The following is an 11,470-nucleotide window of genomic DNA, read 5'->3' as shown; positions in this document are numbered from 1 at the left end:
GTGAGACACTGTAGGGGGCGGGGTTAATCTTAGAGCGGGTTCAGTCTTCGTGTCCAGTTCCACTGCCCAGTGTTCAGGGACCAAATGGGGGAGATGAGAATAGAGGTCATTCGTGTACCACACTTATCTTTATCGATATTCTTTCAAGAAAATGTTATACAGCAAACGGAATAAACTTCAGTGCTTAAAATTTATGGAACAAATAAAGGAATATGATAAAAAGCAATAGTTTTAAACTGGAACCTTTTTGTAGCAGAGCATCTTTGTAATGACGATGATGACAAAAAGATGGAGTTTTTTTTTTTTTTTTTTTTTTTTAAATAAAGGATCATGATTCATGTTTACGTTTGCTGGGCTGGTTTGTTTGTTTGTTGGGCAGTGATGCGGGAATGAGTGCCTGTCTGATCCGGGAATGAGTGACAGGTTGAATTGGACACGCCCACCGGCTCAGACAGAAGGGTTGGGCCGACTGTCATGCTGTTGGGCCACATTGCTCTTCACTTCTTGTGTGTCTGTGTGTTTGTGTGTGTGTGCGTGTGTGAGAGAGAGGGTGGGGTGGGGTGGGGTGGGGGGAGAAGAGAGTTACAAGCACCATTTTTGAGGTCAGCAAAAGTTCAACTTGGAGTCTTCCTGCTGCGTTTTTCCTACAAGAACTAAAAAAATGAGCATGATGAATCAGCACAGAAAAATGGTGGCATTTATGGTTGGATGGAAGAAAGGAAAACGATAACAATTTTTTAAACTTAAAAAAAAACTATTTAACCCCTTCTGTATAATGCCCCCTTTTTAACACAAGGCTGAGAATGACATACCCAAAATTAAATGGTTACTTCCATCCCTTTTGAATACAGGCATAATCTCTTCTGAAAGGTAACCCCTTGGGAGTTTGTTTTGCAAGAGTCGGGATTACTCTGAATATTATTGAACCAAAATAACAAGCTCAAAAGCAGTGGAAGTGGTTTTTCTCCACCTAAAAGATTTTTTGAGAGGTTGCAGATGCTTGCGGGCGTGCCTGTTGGGCTTCGAAACACAATGGAGCCACAGGGACTACACGGGACAAATTCTGGATCAAATTTGATGACAATACCAGAAATGAGCATTCTACATTATTTTTTCTATGCTGTGTGTATGTGGGTGTTCAGAGAGGCCATTTGACACTTGGTAACCAAATGATATTATAGATCTTTAGAGATGTAAAGAACTATATACACTGATCAGCCACAACATCAGCCTGCCTAATATTGTGTAGGCCCCCCTTGTGCCGCCAAAACAGCTCTGACCCGTCGAGAGTTTTTTAAAATCATGTGGAAATAATTCACCCTCTAACAATATCTTAGTTTTTTAGCCCTGTGGCAACTAATAATGTAATAAACTACCAATAGTATAATAACTCCCAATAATGCAATAATTCAATTTTTTTATGTAATAAAAACCAATAATGTAATAAGTAGTAGTAGTGGTGTACTTTATTGATCCCCGGGGGGAATTTGCACTGTTGCAGCATCATAGACAACAAAGTAGCACAATCAGATACAAATTTACAGTAGATACAAAATATCAGATACAAATATACAGTAGATACAAATATATACAGAAACCCAAATATACCAGAGGACACCTTCAGAGGTGGAGTCCATGCCTCGACGGGTCAGAGCTGTTTTGGCGGTACGAGGGGGACCTACACAATATTAGGCAGGTGGTTTTAATGTTGTGGCTGATCAGTGTATATTGTGTACTATATGCTCATGGACGAGGTTTGTAGAAATTAGTTTGCTTTCCCACTGCCTGTCCCCTCTTTTCCTTGCTCTTCCCTTGCCACCTCTGACAGCAGCAGGTCTGGAAGATTGTAGAAAATTGCTACATTAGCTATCTAGTTAATAAATCCATTGATTGAGTTCCATTGACTGAAGTTTTCGATCAAATTCCCCATCCCCATCTACATGTTAATAAGGCATACTCCTTATTTTTAAGCATACTAAATAATAAAAATATTTTGAGAATGTATTTAAATTCTCACTGATAAAAAGTCCTTAATTGAACATGCCCTCTACTGTGGAGTCAAAGCTGTTTTCACTGTCCTCAGAAATATTCACTCAGACAAGTGATTTCTTCCAAGGCCTCCAAATGCCTCCAAAAGTCTGCGTCTTCTGTTCAGATTTAGGCATTGCTAAATAAAACAACTTCTTAAGCACAGGGTCTCAAATTTGTTGTGCCAGTGCCTAACATTTTCAGCGTGCGTGCTGAAAAAGTTATGGTTCGTATACACTAGAGACACAATCCGTGTCCTTTTTTTGTTCACTGGATCCTTACCGTGATAACGATACCACCTTAACCGTGATTAGTCTCGTCTGTGGATTTCCGAAGCCCAGCTTGTTTTGCCACCCCCCATGGTACAAAATAAGAAGCCGCTGTTGCTAAAACAGTGGCATCGTAAAGTAGCTTACTGAGAATAGAATCTTGAGGTTTAACACTTTCAACAGGTACATGGTATGACATGGTTAATAGAAAATTTCACTGTAAAAAAAAATTAATTCAGGTCAGCCATTTTCTGATTGCGGTCTTATTGAGCAACAATCTGCTGATTGGCTTTTGGCTGTTTTTTGAGGTTTCAATCAGCTCGACCGTAATTCGACTTGCGACGTGTCTACCACATTAAAAAAAACAAACAAAAGAAAAAAAACCCTTGAATTGTAGGTAAATCACTACATCCGTAAGACACCCATCCCAGCCGCGGGCCTGTCCCATTGCAGAAGCCTACCTTAGTTTTGGGAGGGCACGCACAAGCACAGCCAGGTGGCATTTGCGTCTCCAGGTGAGCGGAACGGCTGCTGCTTACTTGGCTCATGCAGATCGCGGGTGCCTGATCCGCCAGAGGAGGCGCTGTTGAGCAGTGAGGCGGAGGGGCGCCTTCCCAGCAGAAACCTGCGGACTCTGACCCTGGAAATATTGTCAATGCTTAACTACAGCACACGGCTGTTTTTCTGGGTGTGTGTGCTTTGGGTCCTTTAGGTCAGGGGTCTGATCCTGGTACTAGAGCAGAGCTGTAGCTGTTTCTGGTTTTCATGATAACTTCTTGCTTTAATTACTTAATTACCCCTAACTTTTACACCATGTTGACATTTCAGAAGCATTTCCTAATAAGCACATGAATGACAGCCTTCCTGTGTTCCTGTATGAGAGATTTAACCTACGGAGTGGACCGGTGTCAGTGTACATAGCCAATTAGCTCATTCAGCCAGAGCAAATGGTGGCAACGAAAACCTGCATACACACCGGGCCTCCAGGACCAGAATTGCCCACCCTTGTCCTCGAGGGTCAACTTTAACGTGCTGAGCTACAGGTTTGAACGTCAAGACTGCAGAACTACCGTACAACTGCAATAGCTATCCAGGTGAGTTGTTTTAATTGACCAATCACACGCTCAGCCGCAACACAAATCTGCAGTCGCAAGCATGCAACTCGGTGAGTCTATTTACCTGCAAAAAAAAAAAAAAAAACTGTAAAACTGTTTAAATATTGCACAAGTATGTAAATGCAGAGGAAATCAAACCAAGACTGTTTCATTGGAATATTTTTATTTCAATAATTTAAAAGTTTTTGACACTTGGCTGAAGATAAATATATTTGAAAAAACAAACTGTCCAAAAACATGAAACCATTTGCCAATAGGTCTGTACTTCATACTTCATACATTCAAAAAGGAATGTACATCATTGTGTGAAGCTTTTTTTGCATAACATATTTGCATGTTTTAACATTTGTGTTTATAAATACAGATTATATAACGGAAGATCAGTGTGTTTGTAAAGGACAATATGGCAAAATAAATGACAGTTCTGTACTTGTGCGCTTATTCAGAGTGGGCTGGGCAGTAGACAATAATAGACAAACAGTCGTTAGTCCATTTGATAATGTATTTGACAATGTTTTTGTGCATATTATCTCTCCCAAATGCCACTCATAAAAAACCATCAGAGTGTTTGCATACATTTTGGGTTACACATTTTTAAAACTATAGTGGTAAGGGACCACTGTGCTTACAACCAGTTGGTTTTAAGTTTGATTTCCAGGTTCGAGGCATTAAATTAGTGTCTCTGAGTCTCTAATGCAGTGGTTACCAATCCTGTTGCTGGAGATCTACTATCCTGTAGGTATTCATTCCAGCCCTAATTTGGCACAGCTGGGTCTACTAATTAGCAGCTCAATGAGATCTCTAGCTGTTGAATGAGCAGTGCTTTGTTAGGATTAGAATGTAAGCCTACAGGACGGTAGATCTCCAGCAGCAGGGCTGGTTACCACTGCTCTAATGCATAACTTTGGTTAATACCCAGCTATACAAATGGGTATTCATAATGGCTATTTCCTTATTAAAGATATTAAGTTGCAAGACAGTGGATTAAAATGTGATAAGCAAATAAATAATGGGGGGGAAAAAACAAATTGACAACTGGTTAAACGCTTTGGTTGATCAATCTACCATACAGATCTGATATATTTTTGTATCAGTGCATATGTGTCTGCTTTGGGTGGTTTAGTGCTTGGCTAAGCGTCACTGCCTTCTCTGCGCTGATGAAGATCAGAACATGGGGTCGTTGTCGGCCTTCCAAACTGGCCCCGCCCCAGGTCGCATCCGGCCCCGCCCACCATAGAGACACGGCAGCTTGTGATTGGCCCGCATCACCACGGCAATGTTGCAGGAATCTGGCTTCCGAACCACTTCGCACCAATCTGGGTAGTCAACAGGCTGTGAGCCACTAGGGGGCAGCAGAGAGACACAGGGAAGTGGCGTCGCAGTCAGTCCATCATAGGTACTTAACCTTTTGAAGCCGAGGGACGTTATATATTACATAATGATAGAAATATTCTCATATGAAAAAATGAAAAAGGAATATAATATAATTATTTTCCCAGGGGGAACATCAGGTGAAGTAGCTGGCATTAACAAAGTTAAGTAAACAATTTGCATTAATTCCATTCCAAATAAAATAACAGAAAATTCAGAACATGCAAATTCCACTGTGTAAAATTATTATATATTTTTTAAACTATTATTCCTAGATATTTAAAATGTTGATTGCCATGCCACATACAATATATATTATATATTATATACTACACTGCCTATTCATGAAAAAGGCACACATTATTGTCCCTTGGTGGGAAAGAGACGTGGAAGGTGGGGAGAGACTGGGGGTGCACGGTGTCTGCCTGAAAGTGGGGTACTCACAGTTCACAGCAGCCCACTCCAAAAGGCTCCAGGCACACGCACTGGTCGCACTCCGCAGTCAGCCAGCTTTCCCCCATCCCAAATACCCGGTCCTGATGCTCACACTTCGCTGCACACCAACCCCCAGGGCAAACAATTAGAGGATCTTTCAGTTTAAAGCACACACACACGCACGCACACGTGTGCGCACGTACACATACATGCCGTATATACAAACTCATATTCACACTCACGCCACCAAATATAGCATGTGCGTTCTTTTCGAAAAATTAATCAAATTGCATGCGCACGAATGCCATTCAGTTCAGTGGCATGACCCGTGACAAAATGTTTCCCTGAGGTGGTCATGGGAAATGAAGTCTTTAAATGATCTGACAGTTCTATTCAAAGCCTCTACTTGTCCCATCACATTAGCACCAACACAATACATCACATTTTAACATGATATACACACACACACACAAGCCCACATGCACACACACACATACACACAGTCTTATGCTCCAGTATTCAGTTAATGTAAATGGAATGTAAATAATTGTAGCTAGTGTTATCCAAAGTCAGATGGCAAGCGTTGATCGCTCAAGTTATTTTGTCAGTGAGTGCTAATCGTGAGTGTTGAAATTCAGTGTTGATGGCGAGCGTTGATCGTTTGTGTGATTTTCTCAGTGAGTGCTAATCGCAAGTGTTGAAAGTCAGTGTTGATGGCGAGCGTTGATTGCTTGTGTCATTTTGTCAGTGAGTGTTAATCGTGAGTGTTGAAAGTCAGTGTAGAATTCTGAGTGTTGATGTTCAGTAGTGTTCAGTAGTGTGTTCAGTAGTATTCAGTAGTGTGTTCAGTAGTATTCAGTAGTGTGTTCAGTAGTATTCAGTAGTGTGTTCAGTAGTGTTCAGTAGCGTGTCAGTAGTGTGTTCAGCAGTGTTCAGTAGTGTGTTCAGGTCTTACCTTTGGCGTTGAAGTAGCACTCCCCGCCGGTGTAGATGGAGAGACAGGGCAGCACGGTGCCCAGCAGGCAGACCGTTGCCATGAGAACCAGCCTGTCTTTCTGCGCTCCCCTCATCTCTCCCTGTGAAACCGCGACCAACACAGTGAGTTCCCCCCAAACTCTCCAAACTGTCATCCGCTACTTCCCCCTCCCTGCTCTCTCCTTCTTTACCCCCCTCTGTTTTTACTTATAGTAAAAATCTATTTTTAATGTCTTTACCCGTTTCACAATCTTAGTTGGTTTTTTTTTGTTGTTGTTTTTTTTTTGTGTGTGAGTTTTCTTTAAGGCCACAGATCAGATCACTAAAGGGATCTTAAAAGTAAGAAAAAGGCTTTCTCAGAAAGAGAAGATGGTAAAGCCTCCTGTTCTCGTCTCCCTGGCCCCCCATCTCCCCATCTCTTCTGCGTTTTGCTAAAAACCTCTTTGTATTCTATTGTACCGACCCCTCTGTTTATGAATCCTGCGTTTGCATTGCATTTTTCTCTTATCTCCTCTCCTGCTTGTTTCTCTTTTTGTCCATTTCTCCATCTTTTTTCCCTCCTCTCTTCCTCTTGCAGCCTTTTATCTGCTTTGATTGGCCATCTCTCCTCCAATTCTCTCCTCTCTTCTCCTGTGACTATACCCCCTTCTCTATTCTTTCTTTCTCGAGTGCTTCTTCATTACGGCTCTCGCTTTCATCCCCCCTCCCTCAATTTCCCCCAGAAATAAAAGGTCTCCTTACTGATTTTTGGATTTCTCGTCTGTCTGTTGGGGTCTCAGTCTCTTTCTCCCTCTCTTCCTCCTCCTTCCGTCTTCACCCCCTCCGAGTGTCTGAACTACAGTAGCATGTGCAACCCCCAGGTATTTATACTGACATCTCTTTCTATCTCTCTCTCTCTCTCTCTTTATCTGTCTCTCAGACACGCACAATTGCCTCGCCCCTCCTCCTCTTTCTGTAGCTCTTCTTTTGCCCCTTTGCTTTCTTTCTGTCTTTCTCTTTCTCTCTCGCTCTCTCTTTCAATGTATCTGTGCACACAATGTGTGTTGGCACAGATAACATTCTGACCGCAGTACAGTTGTTTTGCCTTATGCCCCTTACCACTGTAATTAGCCAATGGATCAATGGGCAATTGGGTAATTGAGATCTATTAGATGAATGTCATTTGCAGGAATGAGTGTGTGTGTGTGTGTGTTGAGCAAAGCTGCACATATTAGAGGACGAATCGAGTATAATTTGTCTTGCTTATGTTATTCTATAAATTATATAATTTATTGTGAAATTAAATTAAGCGCTTTGTCAGATGTATTCTATAATATGTGGGGATGCATTATATAAGCACCAGATCTTGCAAACTTTTTGTCAGCAGTGTATTCTGGCACAATATATTTCAGAATGCTTCATATTTTACCATAAGGAACGGAGTGTAGCACAGTGGGTAAGGAACTGGGCTTGTAACCGAAAGGTCGCAGGTTCGATTCCCGGGTAGGACACTGCCGTTGTACCCTTGAGCAAGGTACTTAACCGAAATTGCTTCAGTATATATCCAGCTGTATAAATGTATACAATGTAAAATGCTATGTAAAAGTTGTGTAAGTCGCTCTGGATAAGAGCGTCTGCTAAATGCCTGTAATGTAATGTAATAAATGTACAGACATTGTTGATCAGAAAGGATTTAAGTGTACGTTTTCATTCTTTGTGTTGTTTCTCAAATCACAAAGTTGAGCCATAGGTTGTCCAGATTAGAAGTCACTGTTAGGCCTGTGTGACTGTAAGTCTTTTGTTATGTGTTTGCATATGTGCATGCGCGTGTGTTCAAGTTTTATCTTTTGTTTCATTTATCTTTGTGTGTGTGTGTGTGTTTTGCCTGTTTGCACACCCTGCCTTGTATATGTTGATAACACACACACGCACACACACACACAGTGAACCATGGCAAGCGTATGCGCACAAAGAAAGGCTGACCTGTCGTATAATTTTTTGAAGCCTTTGATGACGTGGCTTCATGCTATAGCTCCCTCTTGTGTTATCTTGCAGAAATTACATGCAACCCCACAACTTGGTCTAATGACTTAACATGTATGACCTAACCAGTAATGCTTGAAAAGTCATGCGGACTGCCAAGTTGATTTTAGATAGAACAAAGCAGAAGGACATGAATTGTGTGTGGTGACATATTGTTTCTTTATTTTAAAGCACAGCTTGGGAGTTTATTTTTTAGCACCAAGCTGCATGATTGACACTACTGTTTGTGCATGTGTGTGAGCGTGTGCGCACACGTTTTTGTGCATTTGTGTCACCCTTTGAATGTAATAAAGTGACAGTGTGTTTATAGCATTATTATTTTAAAGGATGTATCTAATAATAGTATCAATGTCTGTTAAAGATATGCAGTATATCGTTCGTCCCAGGAAATTATTAATTCATATGGCTAAAAAAGATACCAGGGTTATGACACAACTCAATTAAAAGGACGGAAATAGTCTGTAAAATACAGTGCTCACTGAAATACATCTCCGATGTATCTTTGGGACATTCTTCTTCCGGGAGTTCCCCAGCATCCAGTGATTGGTCGCTGTGGCTCTCCGCTGCCACCCGGTGGCTGACTGAAGCAGTACTTAATGGGCAGTCTGCACAGTACAGCCACGTGCTATAGCATATTCGTCGGGCTGTGCAGACAGTGGAAAATGAAGGCCACATCCGTTCGCATTAAAGGGGAGAATTCTTGCAGCCATTGTAGGTACAACTGTTCCGAATTTAACTTTTGTACAATAATAGTGTTATAGTATTACACTAGTTTATTTAATTGCTTTTTTAATATACAAATTTTCATGCTGCTTTTCTTATATATCCAGATTATTCTGTATATTCTGTAGTAATACGTACATATATACATACATACATACATACTACTACTACTACTACTGCAACTAATAATAATAATAATAATAATAATAATAATAATATGCAGCATTTATACAGTGCCTTTCAAAATCTGAAAGTGTTTAGAACAAGCAGATTTAAAAACACGCAACAATATTTTTGACCAAACAAATTCTGAACATCTGGTTAAGGAATCCATGATAAAAATAATTTTAAATATTAAAAAAAAAGAAAAGGCATCACGACCAGCAGACTTATGTTTCATTCACCACTTAGGGTGCAGAGACACAGAAAGTAAGCCGCAATTCAGAAGAGTACTTTTTCAGGACAGACAACCAATATAGCAGTCCTATATCTGCACTAAAAAATACAGAGCATTGTTACCATGACAGCGATACATAGCAGGATGACACTATTACATGTCGTCCAGGCGGGGTCAGGGTCTTCTGATGATGTGACTCCACTGTAGAATTATGCCCAAGATCTGTAGGAATATGTCTGATATTTAGTTGATGTGCTACACGGGAAAACAACCGAATATCAAACATATCACACAGCTCCCGGCCCAGAAAGGAGGCCTGTCTTCGCTCTCCAGCGAGCAGAGAGTTCGTCGGTTTCCGAAAGAGATTCCTGATTTTGGGAAGAGAGCGCGAAGCGGTTGGCAAGTGAGGGAAACAAAAATGAGGAAGAAAAGCAAGGGAGCGACTAGAAGAGGAAAAGAAAAGGAGAGAAAATGTAAAGATTTAGGAGGGAAAAAAGACAGAGCGCATGCCCACAACCAGCAATCGGGGATCATGCATTCTGTTCAGATTAATTGGAGAGTTTATTGGGAAGGAGATACACCGTGATTATACATTCAGTGGGAAGAAGATACTGAACGATTTCACATCTAGTGGGAAAGAGATACTGAACCATTGCACATTTGGTGGGAAGGAGATACTCAAGGATTACACATTCAATGGGATGGGTGCACTCAAGGATGGGAAAGCATGGTTTGGGGATTACACATTCCTTGGGAAGGAGATACACAGGGATTACAAATTAAGTGGGAAGCAATCACTCAGGGATAAAACATTCATTCTAGAGGAAGGTTATACTAAAGAATGAATAGGGCTGTTCTCACACACACACACACACACACACACACACATACAGATATACCCTACAAGACTCACACTCCAAAGCTGGCCGGTTATTCCTCAATGATGATCCTGTTAATCTGTGGGATGGATGAACTCCTAACACTGCTCTACTACTACCTTACCACTCTACTAATCCACTACTAGCACTACTACAACAGAGCACTAAACTGTGCTTCGTGTACCAGGCTAGGTAGCCGTTCCCCGTCGGTGTGTGTCGAATGGCATAGCGTCCTGTGTGTGGTCTCCAAACTGCGCTATAATTCTTGCGCAGCTCCTGTATTAAAAAGCCAGATGAAATGAGTCGGATAAAATGTAAGTGTGCGGTCCTGTCTGGTGTCGACCTGGTCGTGTGCACTAGTGTAGTGATCAGTAGTGTCAGTAGTGAGTGTGAGTGTCAGTGTAGCGCCGGGTGCTCTGGTCCCAGGGCGGGTCAGGGACGTGTATTTATACCCCACGTCCTGTGTGGGTCGCACCTTCTGCACACTGTTCCCTTTTCGTTGGCTAATTAACGGCGTATTGATGGGCGGCGCCCGAGGCTGTTCCTACCCATTCCATTAGCCCGATCAATGGCATCGATTTCCATTCTGTTTGGAACCCGGGTTACCATTCGCCAAGTCTGCCGCCTCGCTCTTTTCTCCCATTTAAAATCGCTGTGCCGCTATTTATTTGTGGATGGCGCTGAAAGTTTTTGGCCATTTGGCATGCTGTGGTCCTTGCCTTACCATGATGTACAGTGGTAAATATTGTCCATATGTTTATTGCATGTTCATTTCTTCATTGTTTTATGCTTACTGTGTGAACTGGACTTGATGTTCATGGCTATGGATAACTGTTACATAATGAGTATTGTTCCTTATCGGACCTGTGTTTTGCGGTTGTCCAATTAACCTTCGGCATGCACTTATTGTACGGCGCTTTGGTTAAAAGTGTCTGCCAAATAAATGTAATGTAATGTAATGCAATGCATATGATTTTTGAAGGGTGGGGTTTTCTTGTTAGCCCAAGGTCAGTATCTCTAAAGCAGCTAGTGAATTCTGGCTTTGGTGTCGTAACCAGCCAGACATGGGGCACACCTGCGTTAATTACCATTGTCCCCAACTTCATCTCCTTCATTTGATGCCTGAGACTTGCACCAGCACAGTTCACTGGACGCTCATTCGTTTTTCTGCTGGTTTCTGCCTCTAGTTAAGAGTCACGTTTCCCGAGGATTGCTTTTGCCAAGCTCTCGTGTCCGTGTCACACGCGGCTGTACAAG

The 11,470-nt window shown here is 41.7% G+C and overlaps 1 protein-coding gene across 3 annotated transcripts; it reads right to left on the bottom strand.

The window, feature by feature from the left end:
* Positions 1–3,558: 3,558 nt before the first annotated feature.
* msmp2 (microseminoprotein, prostate associated 2) lies at positions 3,559–9,516 on the bottom strand. 3 transcript variants are annotated; one of them, XM_064348541.1, is made up of 4 exons: positions 8,695–9,516; positions 6,174–6,294; positions 5,228–5,336; positions 3,559–4,754 (listed from the first exon to the last, which is right to left on the bottom strand). In XM_064348541.1, the coding sequence occupies exons 1-4, from the start codon at positions 8,749–8,751 to the stop codon at positions 4,577–4,579; spliced, it is 465 nt and encodes a 154-aa protein (XP_064204611.1). In that variant the 5' UTR covers positions 8,752–9,516; the 3' UTR covers positions 3,559–4,576. The 3 variants fall into 3 exon arrangements, with proteins under 3 accessions (XP_064204611.1, XP_064204613.1, XP_064204612.1); XM_064348543.1 differs by lacking the exon at positions 8,695–9,516 and adding an exon at positions 6,935–7,238 and having other exon boundaries at positions 6,174–6,290; XM_064348542.1 differs by lacking the exon at positions 8,695–9,516 and adding an exon at positions 6,935–7,234.
* Between the last annotated feature and the right edge of the window lie 1,954 nt (positions 9,517–11,470).

The sequence above is a fragment of the Anguilla rostrata genome, chromosome 8 (assembly GCF_018555375.3).
Source record: "Anguilla rostrata isolate EN2019 chromosome 8, ASM1855537v3, whole genome shotgun sequence".
NCBI lineage: Eukaryota > Metazoa > Chordata > Actinopteri > Anguilliformes > Anguillidae > Anguilla > Anguilla rostrata.
Note: the sequence above shows the minus strand (reverse complement) of the source record. Positions and strands in the feature narration are given on the sequence as shown.